The sequence below is a fragment of the Anoplopoma fimbria genome, chromosome 5 (assembly GCF_027596085.1).
Source record: "Anoplopoma fimbria isolate UVic2021 breed Golden Eagle Sablefish chromosome 5, Afim_UVic_2022, whole genome shotgun sequence".
Classification (NCBI taxonomy): Eukaryota; Metazoa; Chordata; class Actinopteri; order Perciformes; family Anoplopomatidae; genus Anoplopoma; species Anoplopoma fimbria.
In genome coordinates this window covers 13,362,856-13,377,169 of record NC_072453.1, presented here as the reverse complement: position 1 = coordinate 13,377,169, position 14,314 = coordinate 13,362,856, and the positions used below count along the sequence as shown (strand labels likewise).

General features: G+C 40.2%; 1 protein-coding gene across 1 annotated transcript in view; it reads left to right on the top strand.

Moving 5' to 3' along the window:
- The first annotated feature begins 4,426 nt into the window (after positions 1-4,426).
- LOC129091229 (potassium voltage-gated channel subfamily H member 4-like) overlaps positions 4,427-14,314 on the top strand; it is a 33,941-nt gene continuing 24,053 nt past the window's right edge. The window contains exons 1-2 of the mRNA XM_054598768.1: positions 4,427-4,502; positions 12,341-12,574. Of these exons, the coding sequence (XP_054454743.1) occupies positions 4,427-4,502; positions 12,341-12,574 (310 nt within the window). The remainder of the gene's footprint in view (positions 4,503-12,340; positions 12,575-14,314) is intronic.

Below are 14,314 nucleotides of genomic sequence, written 5' to 3'. Positions count from 1 at the left end.
CCGGAGATGTTTTGTCTCTGTATTCCCTTGTGCTTTTTCTGGTAGACGGCATTCACACACTGGATGTAAAGATAAGTTTGCAATTTATAGCTCTAGTTAGTCACGATGCATCATTTTTCAAGACTTACTTCTGACATTTGTTTTCAGAACTGTCATTTATCTCATCAAGCTCTCTTTCCTAAATTACTATATTTAGATAACGTACATCGGAACTCCTGGAGTGAGCTCCAAGTTTCTGCTTTATTTGAGTCCTCTGGGCCTTTTAAGACCAGACTGATGGACAGATGGAAGAAGGATGATTCCCATGCCAGCATGCAGCGGGGTTAGCTTGCTGGTTTCTACCTGCATTTAGTGGACTTAAGTCAGACTGTTCTTGAGCCAATGCATACATTAGTAGTGTCAGGACTTTATTGTCACCACTAGGGGGGGATAGTCATATATCTAAGACTTCTACAGTAGCCTCATGCGGTCTACTTCAGTTCTTATTGTCTTTATTTAAACAGTGGATCTATGGTCATAACTCTGACATTTAGTGTGTTCATCTTGATTACTGGTCTTTCATTGTAAGTCAGAATAATAAAAACATTTACAAGTGTAAATGTAGTAGAGAGGTCTTTTTTTTACTGGCAGATCAGAGAGAGTAAAGACTTATAATATTGTCTCCAGCATCATAATTACATTTTATGAAAAAGCCCACATCAGTGATGACCCTCTAAATTCTCTTGTGTTGTTGTTGCATGACAAGCTTCTCTACTGCAGGTCTCCCTTTTCATAAAATGGGCTAATATTTTTAGTAACGTCCCATTTCAGCAGAGATTTGTCCCTACTTGCTCTTTATTTGGCTTCATGGTGTGATTAGGCCAAAACAGGAGCCAAAAAGGTATTTTTCATGAGATAGATACTCAAGGCTGCGATGTTGTTTTCCTCTCTGGAGATATTAAACCTTTAACAGTAGTGATAGTTAGCTGAAAATATGACTGTCTGTTATCTTCTCATGAAGCTGGAAACAGCTGCTGGTTATCTTAGCCTCTCAACAAATTCTGCCTCCCAGTACCTCTAAAGTGCAATAATTAGCACGTAATATCTCGTTTTTATTAATCAGCACAAAAATGATCAGTGAAAACAAATGGGTTTTTTTGTTTTTTTTTCATAATACTGTAGATAGGGTTACTTTGTGGATGTTTTGCAGTTGAAAAGTAACACACTTTGTTTTAAAAAAATGTAATCATGAAACGTTTGATTCTGCAAAAGCTTTCAAACCCATGACTTTCTGCTTTTGTCATTTTTTTTAAATCTATTTTTATTGTGCCTGATTAGTGTGGTTCCAGGGTATGACATAATGACAGCATGGTAGGTAAATATTTCCAGTTCTTTTTATCCACGCTCTCGCCATGTATTTGTTTATTTGTGACAGATTGTCGTCTTTCTCTGATCTGTGTTTAGTGAGATGGTGTGTGTCTATCATCCTCACATGCCTTGAGGATTAACTCACAGTTGGCTTCAGAGCACATCTGCTCGGTCACGAGTTACTTTAATGTGAATAGCCGAGATGTGAGACTGACAGGCCAGTTTTCTCAATGGGTTTGCTGAGGGAAGGAGGGTCTATTTGATTAAGAGAGGAGATGTTGCATGTTGAATGAATAATGCCGACTACAGAGCTTATCTATAATGCAGTTAAATCAGGATTATGGCTGCAGATTTTCATTGAGCTTTAAAGTGGTAAATAAGAGTCATTTTTGTAAATATAACAAAAGATTGATCCAAATTTGATTTAACCCTTTTTAAAGCATCTCCAAAAATAGAATCTGGGAAAATTCTCAGATAGCTATGTACTGTGGGAAATGTAGTTAGGATCATATTTCACCTGGCGCCTGTGCGTCACCCTGTCGTATTAGAGTAGTAGATAGTTATCATGTTTAATGGATAAGCGTCTTTATTAGCGACAAGCAGAGATGGATGAACTACGAGAAGAGAAGTCATTAAAAATAAATAGCAGTGATGAGCTGCCAGGGCTTGAATAGGATCCGAGAGGGGGAACAGTACTTTCTTACAGTCTGAGAGCCAGTAATTTACTTTCACTGGTTGTGTCCCCCCCCCCCTTTTTCTCCAAATGCAGCTCACCTGTGCTGCCAGCTGGATGGGTTTATTATGCTTCTTTTTTTTTTTTAAATCATCTTTTCTCTCTATCATTTTGAAACTGACAGCACATCAATGTTGATCTCAGAAAATAGTGTTCTCCATCACTCAGAGACAGAATGGATCAGTCTCAACACATATACACATTTTGTTCTTGCTGCTTTTTAAAAAGAAAATAACTACATGTACACAGTACAATGTCTATTATCATCTTCCTTGACCTGTTTATTCTCGTCTCAGTTGCTGCCGGGACTGCCAATACAGATGAAAACCAACTTTTTTCCGCCCCTAAAGAATACAAACTTCATTTCTTGCTTGAGGAAACGCCCACACAGCTACTGAATCTCAACTTTTCACATATTTCCGACGCCCCCACAAGAAATTTGGATATTTCTATTTCTTTCCTCATCCATTTTTGTTTACTCGACTCCCAATTTGCATAAAGCCACACTTGATGCATGATCTAGGAGATATATTGTGAGGATTGTGAGGACAGTTAAAAACACTGAAAACAAATGGTCTTGACTTGCATGTTAATTTTAAGTTGAGGGTGCTAAAAGGTCTAAATAAAGCTTCAAAATGATTCATTGTCGTTTGTATGGCTTCAAGCTTCTGGATTAAGATATACAACCTAAGCGGCGATGTTCGATCCATCCTTGAGCTCTTCATAAAACACAGTGACGAAAAATAAAGAATTCCACCTCGTAATTCAGTTTAAAAAAAACCATCCTATTATCCACTTTAAAATGAAGAAAATGTAATCAGTCCTTCTGCCTATTTGCTAAAACCTTTGGCAAATAGCTTGTGGATATTTGAAATGAACAAATGATCTTAATGCATTGCATCTAAATCGGAAAGCAAAGGACATGTTATCATCATCCCCTTATTATCAGGCTTCGCAATGTACTTTAAAATGATTATGTGATGGCATTGATTGAATTATTAGTAGCGTAATCTTACACTGATTACTGTAAAATCTGCTGTTAACAAAATGAACACAATACGATAAACAATTGTTCTTGATACTAAGGTCAAAGTGATTTAAGACACAACTTTCCTTTGGTGTGTTTAGCACCAAGTCCTCATGAAAAACATCTCCAGGCTTATCCTTTTAATCTGCTCTTAGCGGCTTTTATCCCAGAGCCTTAATTCTCTCATGAGGATACTGTTGGGGCTGGGAGGGCAACAGTGACCAGCTCCCTCCAGCAGAGACACGTTTAACACAACAATACTCTAGGAATGCTATTCTTAGGGCTACAGTCCCCATGCCTTCACATAGCAAAGTAAATATGTAGAAAAAATTGTTTTCCCTCTCCACACAGACACACACACACACACACACACACACACACACACACACACACACACACACACGCTTTCACAATGTCCCCTGAGTCAGAAATGACAGAACAGCACAATGGCACACAGTCCAACTGAATACAATAGCCTGCATGAACCGACATGCAGGTAATCCATCTTTCCTTGATTTGCAGACGTGCACACAAAAGCCATGTGCTGATAGTAGCACTATGGGGTGTAATGGTGCTGTCAGCTGCTCCAAAAGCACACTCTCTCTCTCCCTCCCACCTCCGCTCTATCTCCCTCTCTCTCTCTCTCTCTCTCTCTCTCTCTCTCTCTCTCTCCATACCCCTACCACAGATGAAAACTGGTCCCCACAGAGGACGCCAGTATCTCATTGGCTGGGACATCACAGGAGTGGATGGGAGCAAGAGAGAGAGAGAGAGAGAGAGAGAGAGAGAGAGACAGCTCAAGAAGATACAACTATTGTGGCACAGCATCTTTTTGTCAGAGCTCTGAGCTGAGGGAGTCAAGGTTTAGACACATGCACTGTTATTTTTTGTCTTGCAGATTCTGGGTCCTCCTATAGATGGAATTAGCAGTGGACTTGCTCCACGTTGCTGCTGTAATGAGCCCTCCGGCTGAAAGGTGCAGACAAGCAACAGCTGGGCTGCCTGATCTGAAGCTCTCTGGATCTCAGCGTCACCTGGACTTGATCTCGCCTTGCTGACTGAGAAGCTGCTAGTCATTGCTGCTCTTAATTTCTTACTTATCTAGGCTACCCACACCTTTAGTCTTCCGAGACTGCACTGTTGTATTTGGGAGAGGCATCGCTTGGAAAAGGGTGGAACGCTTTGACTGTAAATGTGTGTCCCCGCCGGCACTGGACTGTCACCCTCAAAGTCTCCTGCACCAGCTGGAAGCCACTTGCCTTGCCTCTGGGATGGTGTGACCTCCAGCCAGCTGTTGGCTGTCCCACATCTGGGTCAAGATGCCCGTGATGAAGGGCCTCCTGGCCCCACAGAACACCTTTTTGGACACCATCGCTACGCGCTTCGATGGCACCCGTAAGTAACATCTGCGGCTGAGTTGTTTTGGTACTTGCAGTTTTGCACACAACTTACTGTTCTTTCAAATTGAGGACTTTTTTCAGCGTCCAGGTGGCTTAGTGGTTTATACTGCTGTCCATGTAACTACAATGCCTGGTTTTTGGTCTCCCCCATGTTTGTTGTCTCCCCTGTCAGCCCCTCACTGTAATCTATTTATAGAAGACAAAAACTACTTTAAAGAAAAGAAATAATTTCCTTTCCTGCTTGAACTTGAACATCAGCGAGATACACCTGTTCTCAGATCAGTCTGTTGTGCTCTGTATCTGAATGCCAAAACACTACCTGACTGAAGCCACATCAGCTGGTGGTTGCAGTGGGATGTACAGAAAAGTTAGTTTTCACTTTTAAAGTAAGACGCAAGCAAGAAAATTGACCTTCAGAAATCATGTCGTCCCTTCACATTTGAGTCACACAGTTAGCTCCAAATTATCCACAGCAGCCATTAGGCAGCAGCACCATTTCTGCTCGACTTGCCTCTCTTGTTTTGTACCTTGTGCCACCTCAGGGGAGGTTGCAGCTTGTTGTAAACAAATACCTTGGGGATGTCTGTGTTTTGTTTGCCTGTCGATTCAACCTGCCCTCTCTCTGCTAGTCGTAGCTGCCTGAACAAACTGCTGGCTCACAGTTGTTCTCCGAGCTGGGTCTCGACTTGGCTTGGGGAAGAAAACACAGTGAAATGAGAGACATTACAGTGTAATTGATGTGTAGGGTATGCAATTAAAGCTTTGACTTGTGGGTGAGGCATACTAATGAGGTGTTAAATGATCTCTCAAGAGTTTATAACACACTGATAGGATGCCAATCAGGAAAACTGGCTGTAGTTTAAAATACAAAAGAAGAGGTTTGTGAAATGAAAAGATGCACACACATTGAATCGAGAGGTGACGTGGGTAGTACGCCGTTCAGCTGGAGGATCAGGGGTCAGACCCTCAGGTTGCGTCTAACCTGCTGAAGGGTTTGTGAGCTAAACATGGACTCCCTGCTGACTCCACAGGGCTGCTCTCTGGTTGAACCTCATCTCTGACCTCCCAGTGAAACGGGAATAAAACACTTCCCTTTCAGTATTTTTTATAAACAACAGAAACTTTTCATTAAAAAACTTTCCCCTATCTGCCATTTTTCTCCTCTGTTGTTATGTTTATTCCTTATTGATAGTAATGTCTAGAAACACTGAAGTGTCACAGGACTCTTCCTCTCACATGGTATTTCAGCTCTCAACACCAACAGTCCTGCAGCACTACTGAAGCTCTGGACAGGACAGCTGAGCCCACATTCGGCGCTCTATGACAGCAAATTTACACAGCTACGAGCATTTCTTAATTTCAACATTCACTGCGACTATCTTTAGATGTGCTTTACTTCAGTGTAGCTGAAGTGTATGCTTGGGGATAAATAACCAAAATAATGGTCGAAATGTAACATGTTGGTAGCAGCAGGACACACCTCCTTGCAACTACATGCCAGTTTCTGCCCCTTCCAAGTCCATGTCAAAGACGACCATGAGGCTGTGGCTCCTAGAGGAGTGGCAGAGTGCCCACGGCTCAGAATAGCTTCCTTCCTGTTGCCAGGGCGACAGGGTCCCGCCACTTGACATTGATGATGCTTGAACACTTTGGTCTTTGAGAAAAAGATGGTCCGCTAAAGAGAAAACACTTGAACTTGCTTTCCAATCAAGGACTTTGAGGAGCCAGCTGGTCTTTTGTTTCAGAAAGGTGCCTCCTAAAACAAGTGGCATTCTTGGTCGTGCAACTGCGATCTCATTTCAGTGTCACTGCCCTCAACCTACTGTAGCCAAAGGTGGTTTCTCCACTTTGGCTTGAAAACTATTTGGCTCTATATACGGCCCTTAAACTTTTATAAGACACAGTGTTTGTTAAACTCCCCATCACTCAAAAAACGTGCTTTGCTTCTTGTTACTTCGCTTGGATGTTTGACCTTCAGTGAATGATGTATTTGACACGCGAGCAATGTTTTCCCCTTTAAATGTTGTAGGTGAGAAAGTTTCTCTGTAAGGTTCAGGTGTATACGTATAAGCAGGATTTGGGACATCACAACTAGTCTGAGAGCCTATCACCATCCAGAACACAAACCGGCACAAACGTAATTCACTTTTTGTGTGGTCTCCTTAGTCTACTAACACATTAAAACTAAATGTACAGATAATTCAAAACTTTTACAAACAATACACAACAAACCTTATGCATCCTTAAAATATATAAAACAGGAAGCCTGTCTCCCTATTTCACATTAGTTCAAAAATGTTTTATTTCAGCAAAACAAAAGACAGCACTGCTGACTGAGCAGCCACACAGTTTATCTAATGTGTCACTCAAACATTGCCCTTGCCTAGTCAGCTATTTACAAAAAGTACAATTTATATCAGACTATCATTCATGTAAAAACATCATTATCCTATTGCATTTATCTATTTAACATGTCTATGTATTATATTATATTATATTTTTTTTGCTCTATACAAAACAAGACCGCCCTCCCCTCCCTAAAAAGCCTCCCAGCCATTCTCTATTGTGCAGCTTATATTCACATCACGTTGTTTCAGTGTAATTTCTCCAGTTTGTGGCTCTGAGTGAAAATTGTTCATGCTCACAAATATTGATTGGACTGTGCTCAACCTTAGGAAAAAGTTTAGAGAACTGAAAGCAGTTTTAAATTGATTTTAATTGAACAGATCCTGGACTGAGAAAATGTACACCCTATAGACTCTCTCACTATAAGCCAAATGTCAGATCAGGTTAAGTCACTAACCTTTGCACAACACAGTATTTTTGCTAATGGCAATGTCAGCGTTCCTGTTCCCCAAGGATCTCTGTGCACGTGTGTGTTTGAGAGACTGGACTAAGGGCTTAATTCTTGTACTATACGTTGATTCTATATGATGTGTCCGTATGTTTGTGATTGAATATTGATCGCTGTAGGGTAATTCTCTGATGTCAGAGCTGAGGGTCACGTTACAGAGCAGCACCTCTGATTTCAGCAGGGCAGATGTTTGTTGTCTAACAGGCGAAAAAGTTCGACCTTGCAGTTTTTCTGCATGCACCACCGCTTTGCTGTGTTGTGTTGTGTGTTAGGGTGTTACAGCATATATGCCTGTCCTTTACACCCATCCCCACATCCCCCAGCTCCTTTACACAACCTCCCCGGCGGCGTTTTCAGCATTGACAGCAGCGCTCGCCTTGTGGGGCAGTGTAACCACGGGGCAGCTGCAGGCAGAGATAAGAACTGGGTTTATTTTCCCTCTTAACACTTTTCTGTTAAAAGGCGACTGAGGAACCAAAGAGGAAACGGAGAGCGCTGTCAGCCTGAACCCTATGGAGCTCATTGTTAGCTAGCTGATGAACGGGTCTTCATAGGCAGCTGGAAAGGCCAGCACACTGCAGACAGAAGCTGGCGGATAGCTGAATTACTTGTGTGGCTCATCCTTTGCTGCTTCTTTGTATTTAGTTTTACAGATGCAAAGTTTAATTTATATACTGATTTGGCATTGTTAAAGTCTTATATTGATACAATAGAGATCATTCAGCAATAGCAGAGTTGGTGGTTTGGTACCTGGCTCCTCCTGAATAAATGTTTTTGAGTAACACACTGAAATCTAAATCTGCTCCTGATGTGCAGGTCTGCACCTTTCGTGGGAGCTCCGCCTCCATCGGTGTGTGAATGTAGGTGTGAGTGGGTGTGAGGCTTTGTAGAGCACTTTGCACCATTCTCAGAATAAAGCCACAACACCAATGCAGTCCGTTTGGCTTTTTTTTTAGGATTCAGACCACAATAGCAGAATGTCAAACAAGCATTATTTGGTCTTGATGTTGTGGGAAAATGGTCTTTTTCATCACTGATTTCAAAATATATATCAAATGAATGATTATTTCATCATTCCAGTGATCTTTTCCCCTGTAACTCTACCTCTCCTTGCACTCTAACCCATCTGCACCCAATAAGTAATTACATGCTGCTGGGTGGTAATTAGCTAGTGAGTCAGCGGCCAAGCCTCATGGGCTTCATCTCACAGAGGAACTTGTGCCACATGGACACGATGCAGGCTGCTTGCTGTCAGTAGTTGCATGTAGCATCATCATGTCAGATTATAGTTGTAGCAAGTCAGCACAGATGTGTAATTAAGGAAGCTGGCGCAGTGGTGCAGCCACTCAAAGCAATATCCCTGAGAGGATTACCGCCTAGGAATTGAGGCACTGTCACAATCTCATACACACACACACACACACACACACACACACACACACACACACACACACACACACACACACACACACACACACACACACACACACACACACACACACACACACACACACACACACACACACACAAACTCAGAAAAGCGGTTTATCAAGTAGGGTCCATGTGGGCACTGGACTGCTTGCTTACAAAGTTACCAGAGAAGAAATAAGTAAGCGTTTGTTGAAGCTGAAGTGAAAGTGAGAGTGTTATTTTGATTTATTTTCAAAGACCACATCAGAGGACTTCCAGGATATAAAATGTTTCATTCAGAAACAGCACATTCATCAACATCTTAAAGGAATAGTTCTATTTTTTGGGAACATTCTTGTCAAGAATCAGATAAAAAGATTGATACCATGTTTGTACAGTATATATTTAGCTGGAGCCGGCAACCAGTTAGCTTTGTACAGATAATTAAACGAGACATAAAGTATCAGCTGCTGGTTGTAGCTTTATAGGTCCATGCAAACATGAGAGTGGCACAGATCTTCTAATCTAACTTTTGTCAGCAAATCAATGTTGAACTATTGTTTTAAATGCAATGTACCCAAACTAAAAATTGACCCCAAATGATTTTAATCATTGCAGGAAAAACCTTGAGTTTTCCAACTTGAATATATTAACTTATCTGAATCATGTAGATAACTTCAATGACTGATCTTATCCAGGGCGTGAAGCAGCAGATTGCATTCCTCCAAACGCAGCATAAAGCCAACGAGCCCCATTGTGGCTCGTTGGCTTTAATACATCCTTACAAAGTGATTTACGACTACACTTGCCCTTGACCTACTTGAAGGACCGCTTTGGGGATGCTTGGTAGAGATGTACCTATTCTTAGGTAAACATTACATAAACCAGAGATGAATGCGGTTGCTCTCCGACACTTGCTGGCTCACTGAGTTGGGGTGTTAGAAATTTATAGAACATGAAAAAGAGGGCATGTTTTTTCCCCCTTTTCAACAGGGTAGGCTAACACATTGTGATCAGCCATTGTTTCTAGGGCGATTTCTTTTATTAGATTTAAAAAGGCAGAGACAGTAAACCGGAGCAGTTTGTCTTCACAGTTTATACACAAGAAAGCTGATGCGTGATAAAAAAAAGAGTTATCAGTTTGCAGTCTCTCTTAATGACACCAATAAACACCAATGATCTGCAGCAGATGTGTAGAGCAGAAATATTTCAGTTTCTCCGTTTTTAAAGTCTGAGGGAAAGCAAACGTAGCAAGGCATAGAATTGCGTATAACTCCTCTGTCTGTTAATAGATCCGACTAATGCCTGTCACTTTCTATAATTCCGTGGTGACAATTTAGCTGCTGCTCACTGCACACCCAAGAAAGGTTGTCACCGCTCAGAGAAGACATCCCCTATGGACTGCTTTCTGCTCAGTCTGGCCAATTAAAGTGCTAGATTGTGGGAAGCTCTGTAGCAGGTGCTTAATACTCCTCCTTCTTAGGCTCGCTCTCTGTAGAATCAGGAGAATTCACACTGTATGTGCGCCGCCTCTCAGCATGGCATTCAGAATATCTGGAGTCTGATGTTTTCAGTTAAGCAGCAGAAATAAGTCAATTACCGTGGAGCGAAGTTTGATGCCTCAGTGCTGATGTCTGCGCATAATTAGCAACAAATATCCATACATTGTGCCTGTACTGCCTGAGGGACTTCTGCAGTCAATAGAGGGTACATGGAATTTGAAAAATAAAATAAAAACACATATTACACATTAGCTTGATGATATTAGGCACATTTATTGTCACAATAACAAGTAACCCTGCAGCTACAATAGGAAGATTTGGAATCGTTACCTGAAAGTGATGGAAATGTCTGAAATATACAGAAACTGTTGCTTCAAGTGATAATGTAAATGCAAACGACTAAACTGACTATTAAAAATAAAAATGACATGCTCCTGGCTGGTAAAAAGCTTATGTTAGGCTGTGTATCTATTCCATTAATCAAATACTAAAACATGAATTAAATTGAAGCCCCTCAATTATTTTGATTTTTTTTTTAACACAAAATACGCTGCTGTGTGTTATGTTTTGAAATGTATTGTATTTCAAAGCTCCTCCCTCTGGTAGCTTTGGCATCTAGTCCAACAAAGAAGCCTCACTGCAGCAAGAATATTAAGGTCAAATGCTTCGAGCAACAGAGGGAAAGTGTAATGTTAACCTATACCTATCACCAGGATTAATATATATGTTAGTGTGCAGAACAAATGTATGTCAGCCTGAAGCTTCTGGTATGAGATGCCAGAACAGAGCAAGAAAACGGCACATGCCTGTTGCTGCTGGAGAACTGTCCATGGTGCTAAAAGTAAGACAAGAGGCAAAGCCCTGTGCTGTGGTGCTGAATGAACAGCTCGAGTGGAGTGCAATATCCACATCATATGATCCACCCGATGTAAAAGCCTGCACACCCAACTTAATATTCGATGGAGGCATATTGCATTTTTTCATCTAATGTCGGTACCTTGAGATGAACATGCGACGAACAGGTGAGGGAGCATACATGTAGGAGCAGGGGACACTGACAATATTACAATATTTTATTAGATTTTGAAATTAGGTTCAATCCATCCCAGGGCCTTAATAAAGATTTCATATAAAGCCATATTCATAAGCTCTACAATCGCATGATGTCATTTAGCTTGAAATATACAGTTTTTGTAGTTTCATGAAAATATATAAATCTATATATTCGTTCTTACACGCATCCAAAGTTAGTTTATGCAATTTAGTTTACATTTTGAAATCCCAGACAATCAATTTAACTTTACACTCAAAATCCCTTCATAACAGTAAGGTGGAGTGAAAAGGGGGTTGTGTGACTACACATGTTACTACTACTAAAGGTGTATTAATAAATAGGAAAATGAAAGTTACACACATTTAACCAGACTAAGATTTACAGGATTGAAATGTTCTTAAATGAAAGTGGTGGAGCATGTATTGTGTTTCCTGTGTCTGATTATTACTTCTGCAATATCAACATCCAAATATATGATGAATTGAAGAATACATTTATTTGAATGTACCCAAAAGTCACCTTTTTATCAACTTATGCATCTCTCCTCTATTATGCAATCTTCTTTTTACCCTCTGGGTCCTTTGAATTTACATCACTTCATAACTAACCTTCGTGCTCTTTTAAAACGCCAGTCAGCTGTTTTTTTATCTTGCAGCCCAGGAGCCATTTTCTTCAACCATCCACACGACGACTGTTCAGGGAAATTAATTTCGCCCAAAATTGAGTCCACACCAAAGTCTGATTCATGTTTACTTTGAACATGTAAACCAGTGTTGAAGTTATCCTGCAAAGCTTTGAAATAAGTTCAAGAGCTAAACGGACTTTGATTCTAGTGCAATAAAGCAATTTGCACCAAAATTCAGACGTAAACATGATGCTATTCCTTATTTGTTAAAAAAAAAAAAAAAAAAAAAAGTCTCACGTTGACCTTGAACTTTATCTCTATGAACAGATTTGTTTCTGCCTCCATGATTATCCATGTCTTCTAACACCTTTACATGTCCTTCTCACAGACAGTAATTTCCTCTTGGGTAACGCCCAGGGCCACCGTGGCTACCCCATCGTCTACTGCTCGGACGGCTTCTGCGAACTGACGGGCTTCACGAGAACTGAGGTGATGCAGAAGAACTGCAGCTGCCGCTTCCTGTACGGGGCCGACACCAGCGAGCACGTGGCCCATCAGATGGAGAAGGCCCTGGAGGGCCGAGAGGAGTACCAGGCCGAGGTCCACTTCTACAAGAAGGATGGTGGGTGAATGGGAAAGGGGATCAGACGGGGAGAGCCTTACTGTGTGTACATAACTGTCAAAAAGGTTATCTGGCAATTACCATTCCTGTCATCTTGTGTTCAGTTGATCAAACTTTAACTATTAACTCGGGAAATAACAAGACTTTTCCCAGAAGCCTGTACTGGTTTGATCAGGCTGTGATAAACTGTGCAGTGAATTGTTGGATTTTTTTTGTTTTTTCTTCTCAACATCATAAAGAGCACACTCATTTTTAGATGAGAGCTGAAAATGTGGTTTGAATTATGAATCTCCATAGTGATCCTGAATTTTAAATACAGCAGGTCAGCAGTGCAATACTTTCTCATTGCTAGTTAGTGTTCATTCGTATTAATAGGAAAGCATCAAATGAATGAAAACCTGCAGTCAGACCTTCTTGGTGATCTATTTAATGTGAGTGCAAAAAGTGCTTGTGTGCTGGAATAACAAGTTTAAAGCCAGACTTAAATTCATATTTCTACAGCCAATCATACTTGTGTGAGTAATGAGCAAAATGAGGGACAAAGTACTTTACATACTGCCTATGTGTGTGTGTGTGTGTGTGTGTGTGTGTGTGTGTGTGTGTGTGTGTGTATGTATGAGTGTCATTTCAATCCATTCCTTCTGACTTCAAGCTAATCCTTCTGTCAAAGTCTTGGGCTCTGAATACGACGTTGTGCATGAAAAGAACATACAACACTGTTTAAGCCCCTCTGATCGCCACACAGGATTATGTTTTCAAACCTGCAGCCTCAAAGTGTGCGAATCGCTAATTACGTTTACGGATTATTAAATCTGCTCTGTAATTCCAAAAAAGCTTTTTCTTTTCGTGTTCTTGTTTTTTACAGGACAACATGTACGTAACAGTAAGGCAGTGCCAGAATAAATAAAAGGGGAAATGCACGATAATTGTAATTTGCCCAAGTAATAATGAAATGCCGTAACAGACGCAAGAACAATAGAAAAGAAAAGAGAATATAACAGGGAAAATGTCCCTGAAAATATAGTCCAAATGGCAGATACTGATTACTACTATTGATTAGTACAGTATTAGCAGGATTTTCATGATAAAATCAGAGACACATAATAATGAAAATGTTTATTCATGCATTTATTTAAAACCAGGATTTTTCTGGTGCAGTTAGTTGACATGGAATGAATCAGACTGCAACTAATGATTATTTTCATTTTGGATTATTCTGCAGATTATTTCATGATCAATTAATGATTGTTTGGTTTTGTTTTGTTTGTTAAAAAATGCTGATGCAAATTAAAGGAACAGGGTTTAGGATTTAAGGTAATTTATTGCTATAAATGTTCATAACTATGCTTTTCATTCATGCATAATAATAATAATGTTGTGTTTTTGTTATCTTAGAATGAGCCGTTTATATCTACATAAGAACCTCACCACTAGTTGCCAATGAATCCTACACACTTCCCCTTTGAATTTTCTGTCCATCAACTAATTCATTAATCGCCAAATTGTTTTAGCTTAATTTGTAGAAACTGTTGGATAGTTTAATTTTTAACAAAATATCATATTTTATAGGCCCTTCATAAGTTTTGAATGCAGAAAATCTAAATTTGTTAAGTAGTAACTAAAGATGTCAAATAATTGTGCAAAGTAAAAATTTTCACTCTTAGATATTGTGGAGTAGAAGTAAGAGTGCCATGGAAAGAAAAGACTTGAGTAAAGTAAAAACAGCTTAAACAAAGTACA